General features: G+C 35.9%; 1 protein-coding gene across 2 annotated transcripts; it reads right to left on the bottom strand.

Moving 5' to 3' along the window:
• Positions 1 to 624: 624 nt before the first annotated feature.
• On the bottom strand, positions 625 to 10,400 carry DMS11 (Histidine kinase-, DNA gyrase B-, and HSP90-like ATPase family protein). Of its 2 annotated transcripts, XM_089629230.1 has the most exons (20): positions 10,181 to 10,400; positions 8,618 to 8,998; positions 4,725 to 4,799; positions 4,583 to 4,617; positions 4,112 to 4,190; positions 3,928 to 4,017; positions 3,757 to 3,832; positions 3,533 to 3,611; positions 3,265 to 3,393; positions 3,057 to 3,155; positions 2,882 to 2,983; positions 2,610 to 2,756; positions 2,426 to 2,518; positions 2,267 to 2,318; positions 2,053 to 2,164; positions 1,666 to 1,850; positions 1,470 to 1,579; positions 1,280 to 1,359; positions 1,118 to 1,160; positions 625 to 1,002 (listed from the first exon to the last, which is right to left on the bottom strand). In XM_089629230.1, exons 2-20 carry the CDS (start codon positions 8,988 to 8,990, stop codon positions 901 to 903), a joined length of 2,061 nt encoding a protein of 686 aa, XP_089485356.1. In that variant the 5' UTR covers positions 8,991 to 8,998; positions 10,181 to 10,400; the 3' UTR covers positions 625 to 900. The 2 variants fall into 2 exon arrangements, with proteins under 2 accessions (XP_089485356.1, XP_089485357.1); XM_089629231.1 differs by lacking the exon at positions 8,618 to 8,998 and having other exon boundaries at positions 10,181 to 10,397.
• Between the last annotated feature and the right edge of the window lie 354 nt (positions 10,401 to 10,754).

Below are 10,754 nucleotides of genomic sequence, written 5' to 3'. Positions count from 1 at the left end.
TTTTAAAAGTGTGAAAGCTTACCCAGATTCAAAACAATTGATAGATTGAAGAGAGAAATTTGGCAAAAAAAAAGTCTTGCCATTTGAAGAGAAAAAGTTATATTTTTCGTAAGATGCAAAGTAAAAATCGGGGAGAGAGAGAGAGAGAGAGAGAGGAGAAAACTCAGTAACACACTAAATTGTTTAAAATGCTTTGTATTAATTTGTTATGATATCAATTTTTGGACAAAATTCTCCTAAGTTCAACTGATTTTTATTTTATCTCACATATATTCATCATATTCAAAATTTGAGCATATAGTGTATAAATGAAAACAGTGACTGCAATGCGTTGATATTGGCCTTAAATTTCATCAGATTTCATCATCATCGGATGACAAAAATAAAAATGTACGAGAAGCAAAGATTAAAAAAAAGCATTGTTGTTTCCCCTACAATTTTTTTTTTAGTTTTATTTTACCAATGAATGTGCGGAGCAAGAATATGAACTCAATGTGTTCTTTAATAATATTCAAAGGCCGTAAAACAGTAAAAATACAAAAAACACAAAAAAAAAAAAGACTGATTGATCATAATTTTTTTTTACCGTTTTGCACAACTCATTTAATAATGAACCGATTTGGGTAAATTGACAAGAGTTATAAACGTTTAGTTCGTGGAGTTGCATTGCAGTGTGAGTCATTCATGAGTAATTATGTGGAGTAACGCTCTCTCTCAGTAATTATCCAATTTGAACAGTTTCACAACATACGTTACTACGTCAAAGAACATTATGTTCTCTTTGTTATCCTTTTGAAAGAATTGGCGCCTTTTAGCTTCTACTCTAGCCCAAGTGAAAATTTCCTATATTTACATCAGCCAAAAAAATAATAATAATAACACTAGACTACATTTTTAAATTTATGCAGGTTCTTGCTTGGCCGTGTTCATCGCGCTGAATTCGCTCAACAACCGAGCATATTTGTCTTCCATCTCTTTAATCTCGTTTTTAATCCGCGTCACCTACATTGTTTATCATCACAATAATCAAACATCTGAATAATTTAAGCTGCAAAAGAAGTTCAAGAACAAATTTTTTTTTTTAACACTGGCTATTATTATCCAAGTAAAAACATACCTTTAGTTCAAGCTCTGCCTCCTCTTTTTCATACTCCAAGCAGCTGAAAACAAGGAGAAAAAAACTTTACTTTTTCCTAAAAACTTGATTAGTTTACATCGGTCTCGAACACACTAAATTCGACCATCGAAAATGAAATATAAAAAATAATCAAGTCCTTACTTTAAGCGGAGCTTTTTGTTCTCATTTAGCACGTCTATTGCCTCTTGATCTGTTCGCTGATTTACAGCACTACTTCCAAGCTACACATATAAAAATGAAAATATTTAAAATAGGCCAAAAAAAAAAAAAAGTTGCACAATATATGCATTACAAATACACATATTTTAAAAAAAAAAAATTATTTACAAACCTGACTTTCCAATTCTTGGCCGGTCTTGGTGACATTTGATCCCACAAGAGCCTGCCTTTTGGCCCTTTGGGCATCTTCTGAGCCGTGTTCTTTTCCAATCAAATGTGACCCTGCAACGACAAGGAATCCGGATCAGATGAACGTCCATATAGGATACTTCGTATATTAATATATATATATATATATATACACTAGCCTTGTACGGGGTTGAGAATCGGCCGTTCCGATCTCTTGCGTGTCGCATTTCCAAAGCCAACGGGAGCGACGATGTGACTGTTGGATCTGAGTTCCGCGGGAACTTGTGAGCTCGAAACCAGCGAGGTCATTCCTCCCTTGACTTTAACCTTTACTTGATACCCAAGTAACGTACAGTGGATATCCCTGCAAGTTTGGGATAATAGTCAGTTTATGCTTATTTAAAAAGTCAAGGCTATGTAAAAAATTCAGTAAGGGCACCTATAAAAAAAAAAAAAAAAAAAAAAAAAAAGTAAAAGTCATTTTCGGGGAGCTGGGAGAAAAAAAAATTAGGCACCTATAAATAAAAAAGTTTATATAAAAAATAAATAAATAAATAAAGACTAACCAATATTCAAATGTCATCTCCTTCAAGCGACATTCGAGTTTCTGAAAAAGAGAGGTTTTCTCGAACTCTTGTTTGTTGTGCGTTGGTTCAACGAAATTTGCTTCCAAAACACCTGAAATAAATATATTTAACATAGGTAAAAAATTAAAAATGAAATCATAAAATAAAATAAAAATTAAAAAAAAAAAGATAGAGACTTTAAACAGTTTCTTACCGACGACTCCTCTTCCTCTGCTATCTAAATAGTTCACAACCTGCCAAAATGGCTGTACAAAAGAACATCGGAGCCACATATTCTAGATGGTTAAACAGAGTTTAATCGGTAACGTAAAAAGTCACAAGTTAAAAAAAGAAAGAAAGAAAAAAATTATACCAGTATCAATCGGTTTTTGTGGTAGACATTAAAACCATGGAGGTTGACCTGTGGCGCTTCTTTGAGAAATCCAATCGTGGTAATTACCTGTGCCTGCATAATAGTAACCATTGGAGATTGGAATAAAAGTCTCGACTCGGGTACCAAAATAGAGGGGGTAAAAAAAAAGAGGAAAAATATTTACCTCCCTGCCATTCCCGGTCTGAGGCTTATACAAGATATATTTTAGATGTTGGAGATCGTCAGCGAGATTGTGGCGTTCAACGACTTCGCCACGAAGAACGATTTTGAAACTTTCTGGTATTCTCAAGTACAAGATGGACAAGTAAGCCTGAGAGAGCACAACAATTTTATCAATTTTTTTTGGGGGGATCGAAAAAGAGAGCAATTATTATCATTATGTGGATTAAACCCAAATTGAACTCTTCTTGGTCCCAATTACGTGGAAGAACTTACACGGAGAGAGTGTCGATATCTGTAGCCAATATGCTGCTCACTGACCGCGTTCCAACCGGGTCGAGTATCGGCCTTTTTAATCTCTCCATGAATACAAATATCCTAAAATCATGAGATAAATACATGGTCACTCAGATATATATGTTGGGATTGATGAAGAAATTATTAATTTTACCTTGGGATCTGTTTGGCAATCTAGCTCCTCAGACCCATCATCGGTATGCCATAAGTTGTAGACGATAACTTTAGTGCCATGAGTCCCAATGTCATCGAACTGTAATTCCACGCAAAATAAAATTAATAATAAAGAAACAAATAAGGACAGAAATCTCGAGATGAATAGCAAAATATATAAAATATAAAATTCCTTCATCACAGCTTACTTGCTTTAGAAGCTCCGACTCTGTAGAATAAGGAGACCACTTCAAAATCAGAGAGAGATTGGACTTAAAATGTTCTCTTCCGTGCAAGAAATCCAAATCTCCACTATATGTATTATACTGGAAATGAACCTATAACCATGGTATATCAATTTAAATGAGTTCACATTGAGATTTTAAACAGTACAATGCCAAATCAGTCTTTTGAATTAAAAATAAAAATAAAAAATAAAAAAAAGGCGGTAATAGCAAGTTTTGCAACAAATCTCACCATAGGAACTACTATTCTTTCATAGCGCATTTCGCTCAAGAACGTGTAGGATAGAAGACCAGCACTTTGAGTCATTACACTGCTCAAATAGAAAAAATAAATATATAAAACAAAATTCGTAGGTTAAATTGAAAGCATATAGCGGATAGTTCAAATAAAAAGGCTTTATAATAATAATAATAATAATAATAATAATAATAAAAATATGATTCCAGAGCAGAGACCTGTCCTCTAAATGGCGGGTAAGGACGATAACATCTGCACCGAGTCTCATCGTGCTTGTCTTGAATCCATTTCCATCTGGAAATATTAGTCAATTAGCAAAGCTCAAAGGAGAATAATAATAATATGGTACAGCACGGCTCACAGTATGTAAACAAAACTACAATCCTTACATCGGCCAATAGCAGATTTAGCTTTCTTATCCGTGAACCCAAAACTCATACAACGGCGCATAGCCTCAGGGCTCATTCCACCACCATCGTCTATAGTTACAAGCAGTATTGAGAAAGAAAAAAAATTAGTACACTGAACATAATTTTTCCATGTAGACAAAAACACGAGTGATTTTATCAATACCCTGGAATAACAAGGCTGAATTTCCATTCCTTGGATTGGTTATTTTATCGACGGAGACAAAAGAGGCTCCATTTTGTATCTGGTCCATTTTTAAAGAACAAACACAAGGTCAGGAGTTTCAAATCGGTATTTTTTCTTTCTTTCTTTCTGAATTTCATTCTTGACTCTCATTTTCTAATTTTGCCAGTAAACTTTCTTGCTGAAATTATGTGTACCCATCATCCCCTAAAACTATTATGGATATCTTAGTTGGAACACAACTGATTCTCCAAAGAACCCAACTTATTTGGCACCATTGACATACTGAGAAACATTGAACTTTGGTGTGGCTATTATTTGCTCATTTCAACACAACTGATTCTCCAAAGAACCCAACTTATTTGGCACCATTGACATACTGAGAAACATTGAACTTTGGTGTGGCTATTATTTGCTCATTTGATTTACAATTTGAAGTTAGAAGAAATTTACCTCATCAATCGCATTGTCAAGCAGTTCCGCAACAGCTGTAAACATGAAGATTAAAAACAGTTTGAATACTAATACTTCACAGCCAAAAAAATATACTAATGCATTGGAGAAACGCAAATGGTAGTGACATATTAGAACTTACCACCAAATGCCCACTTATGCGAAGTGGCATTTGAATGCAAGAACATGGGGTGGACTTTGAGATAGTTTTTGCCATCTGAGACAAGGTAAAAAAAATATAAGATAAATTTCATAATAATTAAAATGAAGAAAAAAAAAAACTTAAGTTCATTGCATGGATGTGTAACAAGACCATAGCTGGAAAGTGACGAGTAAAATGGACTAGCAATTCCTTGCCTTTGGCCTGATAATCTACATTACATTTATATACAAGTTCAACAACAAAAAAGATTCCCCACATGCTTGAATCAATATGAGTACGGACGCTCTGACTGCTTTCTGAATAAACAATTGGACTAAGAAACCAATACAAGTCTTTAAAATTGCTTAGCGCTCGTTTGTATGTCTTGCCAAAACTTCCTTAGCGGTCACTCGTTTCCTAGATCACCAATGGGTTTCCGTAAGATATGGGCATCCACATATTATACATGGCATCTATTAGATCATTTAGACAACCTAATAATGTAGCCTCTTGTATATGCACACCCTCATGATCATTATACATGACATTTATAAGATGATTCGACATTGAATAGCTATTTCCTCTTTTGACACTTAGACATCCTCATGACATCACTTCTCACTCGGTCAAGGACACGAGTCATAATCTCGTGTGCCACGAAAAATCGTGCTATGCCACACCCTCTAAGAAATATCAAGTGCAATGACTTCAAGATGAAACGTGTATAAAAAACAACCTAGACGTAGCCGGAGGGAAATTTCTACGGTTTAGACCAATTGGGAAATTTCACCACGAGGACAATGCTAGTCATTGAAGAGAGAGTGATGACAAATGTTGGAAATACTACATTGAAAATGGATTACTCCTCTCATAGTCAATTAGACAATTAGTTTTGATATATAACTTCATTATACTTAACACAGTATCACAGCTCAACAAAGCCTAAATGATTATCCTGGGATGAGCATTGCAAAGAACTTTCGTCTTTTTGAGTAGGCGTGTTAAGAATTTCACATTGAAAGTAGATAAAAACTAATATATATAGGTTTATAAGACCTTGAGTTACTCCTCTCATAAAGAGTTAGTTTTGAAATAGGACTACACGATACTTCATGTTGAAGTCACAAAACACCTGGAGTAAGCAATAGAAATAGAAACTAGATATTGTGGTGACCACAAGAGAGAATAATGGTCGCACGATAGAAATTAAATCTTGCCATGACCTTTTGTGAAGTATCATGGTTTCGTATTAAAATCAAATGGTAATGGAATGAGTAACTATAAACTTTTGCAATTTCTCATCTCTTTTTAATGTGGGATTCTAACGGGCCATCTCAAGATGACGGCTCTATGTGTTAGCTCATCTTGAACATAATCTTATCGATTGAACTTGATGCCCATTTAGGCTTAATGGGTTTTGTTATGGGATTCAAACAGGCCACTCAACTGGTAATGGAGTGAGTAACTATAAACTTTTGCAAGTTCTCATCTCTTTTAAATGTGGGATTCCCACATGCCATTTCAAGATGACGACTCTTTGTGTTCGCTCATCTTGAACATAATCTTATCAATTGGACTTGATGCCCATTTAGGCTTAATGGTTTTTGTAACCATATAAAGTATCATTAGGTTCTATCTCAAAACTAATTAATACTAAAGAGTAATCCATGATATTTGTAAACTCTTAATAAAATCCATTCTCAATTCTTTTTGACATAGGACTCCTAACACCTTTAAATATGGATTCTTAATGTAGGATTTAACTCGATCTAAATCCCATTACTTTTTGGCCGGTACCTGCATGAGCTTTGAGAACTCTAGTGCAACATCAAGTATCATAAGGATTCTCGAAAAGGCTTACGACAGAGTTAATTGGGAGTTTCTCGACTTTGTTCTCGCCAAGAAAGGGTTCGATCCTCGTTAGAGAAAGTGGATTTCCGGTTGTCTTTCTTCTTCCTCGATTTCGGTTCTTGTGAACAGAAAGCCTCGCGAAAAGCTTTTTTGTTCTAGAGGGCCGAGGCAAGGCGACCCGTTGTCTCCTTTCCTCTTCACGTTGGTCGTAGATGTCCTTTCTAGGATGATATCACGAGATTGTGCTTCGGGTTTGTTTACTCCTCTTTACGTCGGAGCGGAAAGGCTGCCTATCTCTCCAATTTGCGGACGACGCTCATTTTTGGTCATAACTCTCAAGCAAACTGGTCTCGGCTCCACAATACGGTCAAGCTTTTTTGTGAGGTCTCCAGGCTGAATGTAAATCTTCCCAAAAGTTCGTTTGTCGGAAAAAAAATATCTCCACTCCTTCAGTTGCGGCTTTGGCTGGAAGTTTTGGTTGTTCTCCAAGTGTTGGCCGATCTCCTATCTCGGAGCCCCACTCGGGGGAAACCCAAGAATCAAAGACTTTTGGGATCCAATTGTCACTAAAGTGGCTAAACGCCTTTCAGGCTAGCAGTGTGGTTTTCTCTCGAAAGGGGGAAAGTTGGTTCTTATTAAAGTTGTTCTCTCGGCCATACCTAATCACTTCTTGTCGATCTTTCGCATGCCAAAGGGGATTTGTGGGAACATTGAGAAGCTGATGAGAGACTTCCTCTGGGACGGTTACGAAGACGTTAAGGGGGTACATTCGGTTTCTTGGGATTTATGTTGTCTCCCGAAGAACAAGAGAGGTTTAGGAACTGGCAGAATCGAAGACGAGAACACTAGCTTCCTCGCTAAGTGGCTCTGGAGGTTCCCGAAGGAGCCCGAATCTTTATGGCACCGTACTATAAAGGCTATCCACGGCCTCAAGGAAAATGGCTTCGACCCAGGGATCGCCTCATTAACTACGTTCCGTAGCCCTTGGAAATTTGTTCTTTCGGCAAGTGATTCCTTCTACCCTCGTGTTCGTTGGAAAGTCCACGATGGATCTTTGGTTTGCTTCTGGAAAGATCCTTGGCTTATCGACTCTACCCTCGAAGCGGAATTCCCTGAATTGGCTAGGATCTGCCCTACCCTTTAAGAAAAGATTGGTTTCTTCGCCATTCCGGACCCTTCAGAAATCAGGAAGGTTTCTTGGGACCTCGAGCTTTCCAAAAATCTTTGAACAAGGGAAGTTGACGAAGCCTCTGACCTTCTATCTAAGCTTGATAACATCAAGATTTGGAATGGCATGATGGACCGCCGAGTTTGGCCTAACAATTTTGAAGATTTCTCGGTCAAGTCCATGTCTTCTAGTATTTCCATCTCTTCAGCCCGTCCCGAGTGGCCTATTGTTGATCTGGTTTGGAAAGCTAAAGTCCCGTCAAAAGTCCAAGTTTTTCGATGGCTCCTCATCTCCAAGCAGCTCAGTACAGAGGGCGTTTTACAGGGCCGCAGCCCTCAGATGTCTTGTTTTCCCTCGCGTTGCTCTCTTTGCTGTCGTGATGTAGAAAACCGCGCCCATTTGTTTAGAGACTGCAACTTCTCTTCCAGGCATTTGTTGAAAGTAAAGATTGAACCCACGACCATCATTATGGACTTCCACTAGGTCCCACGTGTTACTCATGACCTTATAAATCTAATTAGTTCTTACCCCTAACTCTACTCGAGTCGTGATTCCTAATGCCCTTCAACGACTCTTCGAAAAATTACTCAACATCTTGCACTAAATTTTAAAGAATTTGTTCGAATACCTATTAGAACTATTTGGACACTAATACTATGTTAAGTATCACGGAATTCCATGTCAATATAAATTGACTACTAAAGCTAGTCATTATCTTATTTTAGTTCTCTCTCTTTTCGATGTGTGATTCTTTAAATCACTAAGAGGGCGTCACAATGGCAAACATGTAACATGAGTTACAATTAGAATTAAGTCAAATTTCAAGCGAACTTGTTTAAATAGCTAATTATGAGATATTTATTAGACCACTTACTTTGATAGTTGGCTCTAGTAGCGGGAATATCGTTGTAGTTCCCAGCTTTCCAAAATTGTCGACATAGTGGTGCAGGACTTATGGTCGTAGCGGAAGGAAGTCTTGCGTCGTCCACTAGTCTAGTAGTCCCAAGATCCAAGATGCTTGTGGGAGTACCACTATTGCTACGTAAAGCATTGAGACTCCCAATTTCTTCACTTCTTTGTTTCGTGAGTACATTTTTTGATGTTGGGTGCTTTACTTGAGAGGCATAACTATGACTCTTCTGTTGCACAGTGATTGCACCCAAACTAGGCTCAACTTTAATAGGTTTCATGTCCAGTTCTTCAAGTCCATCATCATCGGACAAGTCGATAACATCTACTAAAGACATCTTGATCACTAGAAAACATTTAAGCATTAAATTAATGAACTAAGTAAAAATTAAGTGAAAACTCATAGATGAGCTAATGGCGCAAACTACAAAAGCCCATTCGAGACGAGAATCTATCTTACAACACAAATATATGTTATTTGGCTAATAATTTATCCAAGCCAACAAATTGCTAAAATATTATACTCTCGTACATATTTAATGATACTCATTGACAAATCTCTTTTTTCTACATGGATGAGAACTCTCACCCATGTATTAATAAGTATGTCAATGAGCAATTTATGATGCTAAAGGCACTAGCTTGGACATGACCAAAAAAGTTTGTCCGACGGGCCTAATTCAAATAATTTCTTTGAATACAACAAAAAGTTTACACGAATCAATGCGTGTTAATAATGAACTTCGAATATTTTCGACAAGTTCAAGAGTCACAAGTACCAAATTACATGAAAAATAATAATTTCAAACCAAAAGTTATATTTAATTAAAAAAAAACATAAATGTCAGGACCTCGTGGAATTTAGTCGGGTCTAACCCATGAATTTTTATTGGGAATAGTTTTGAGTGGGTCTTGCAAAACACTTCTAAACTTCTAACTAGATTGGGTTGTGCGTTAAGGAGGCTGTATTGTGAAGGCCATAAAACTCTTTTTTTATCATGAAATAATATCACATAGGATTCCTAATATTTTGATGTTTTTCTTTCAATTTCATAAACAAAATTCAGCATCATGCCCAAACTTTAGAATTCATCAGAAAACAACAAAAATGTGACTCAATTTCCTCACAAACTTTTTTTTCTATATTTGGCTAGTTTCAAGGGCATATTTGGTGTCTTTTATTATATATGTATATACTATATGTATAATTTGTTCTATACATACAAGACATATTACCCATTCTATCATTTTATGTATACATTTATTTATTTAGCCACTTTACATACATTAGGAAATTTTTGGATGAATCATCTCTGTTTTTCTACAAAGACTTTACATCAACTTAGAGCTTCAAATACACAGTAAAAATTCCGTGGAAAAAAAAAATACTCAGATCCAAACAAACGATCATAAAAACATTAAAAATAAGATCTTTTAAAAAAAAAAAAAAAAAAAAAAAACAAATTAACATGCAAATATGACAAAGATTGGATGACATGAAAAAAAAAAAAAAAATCAAGAAACTGACCACTGGAGCACAGCACCAGATCTCGTCGTTTTGCGGCGGCGAAACCAAGATGAGTCCGCGTACGGTGGTGCGTGGGAGATTTTCACGGCGAGTTTAGACTCCTCCGACCGATTACAGTAGACGAACCCTAATGGGTTGTTTTTGGAAACCAAAGAAATGATAAGGAGGGAGGTTGATTTGAAATTTTGAAATATCAAAACCCTAAAAGTCACTTTAAAATGAAATAGTTCTTGAAGAAAATTTAGGAACCTTTTTTCACCTTTTTATGTTAAAGTGGATGTCACAGCCAAATCTTAAATTGAGTTCATAAAGCTGTCACGTCCGCCTATATATTGTAAGTACACCTTTTTGAAAGGAAATTCCTTAAAGTCATTTGGATTTTACAGGTTTAACTTTTAAATATCAATTTTCAAATTGTTGCTATCTCTTGTTTTTTTTCTTTTAAGTAACTTCCACGTTATGTTTGAAAACATTAAAAAAAAAATATTATTATAAAAAAAAACGAAATTACCCTTTAAATCGAAAAAAGGAAGTAACAGTCAAAACACAATCAAACTCATAAACTTGTTACGTT

The sequence above is a fragment of the Urtica dioica genome, chromosome 10 (assembly GCF_054948205.1).
Source record: "Urtica dioica subsp. dioica isolate 48M chromosome 10, U.dioica_male_clone48M_v1_H2, whole genome shotgun sequence".
In the NCBI taxonomy this organism is placed as follows: domain Eukaryota; kingdom Viridiplantae; phylum Streptophyta; class Magnoliopsida; order Rosales; family Urticaceae; genus Urtica; species Urtica dioica.
This window is presented reverse-complemented; position numbering and strand designations above follow the sequence as displayed.

What these genes read in the sequence shown, in the direction of transcription:
- DMS11 (XM_089629230.1), bottom strand. Translation starts at nt 8,990, where the DNA reads ATGTCTTTAGTAGATGTTATCGACTTGTCCGATGATGATGGACTTGAA. An exon ending in AAAGAATAGTAGTTCCTATG is followed by an intron (nt 3,394 to 3,532) that starts GTGAGATTTGTT and finishes CCATGGTTATAG; the next exon opens with GTTCATTTCCAGTATAATAC. An exon ending in AGTCGGAGCTTCTAAAGCAA is followed by an intron (nt 3,156 to 3,264) that starts GTAAGCTGTGAT and finishes GTGGAATTACAG; the next exon opens with TTCGATGACATTGGGACTCA.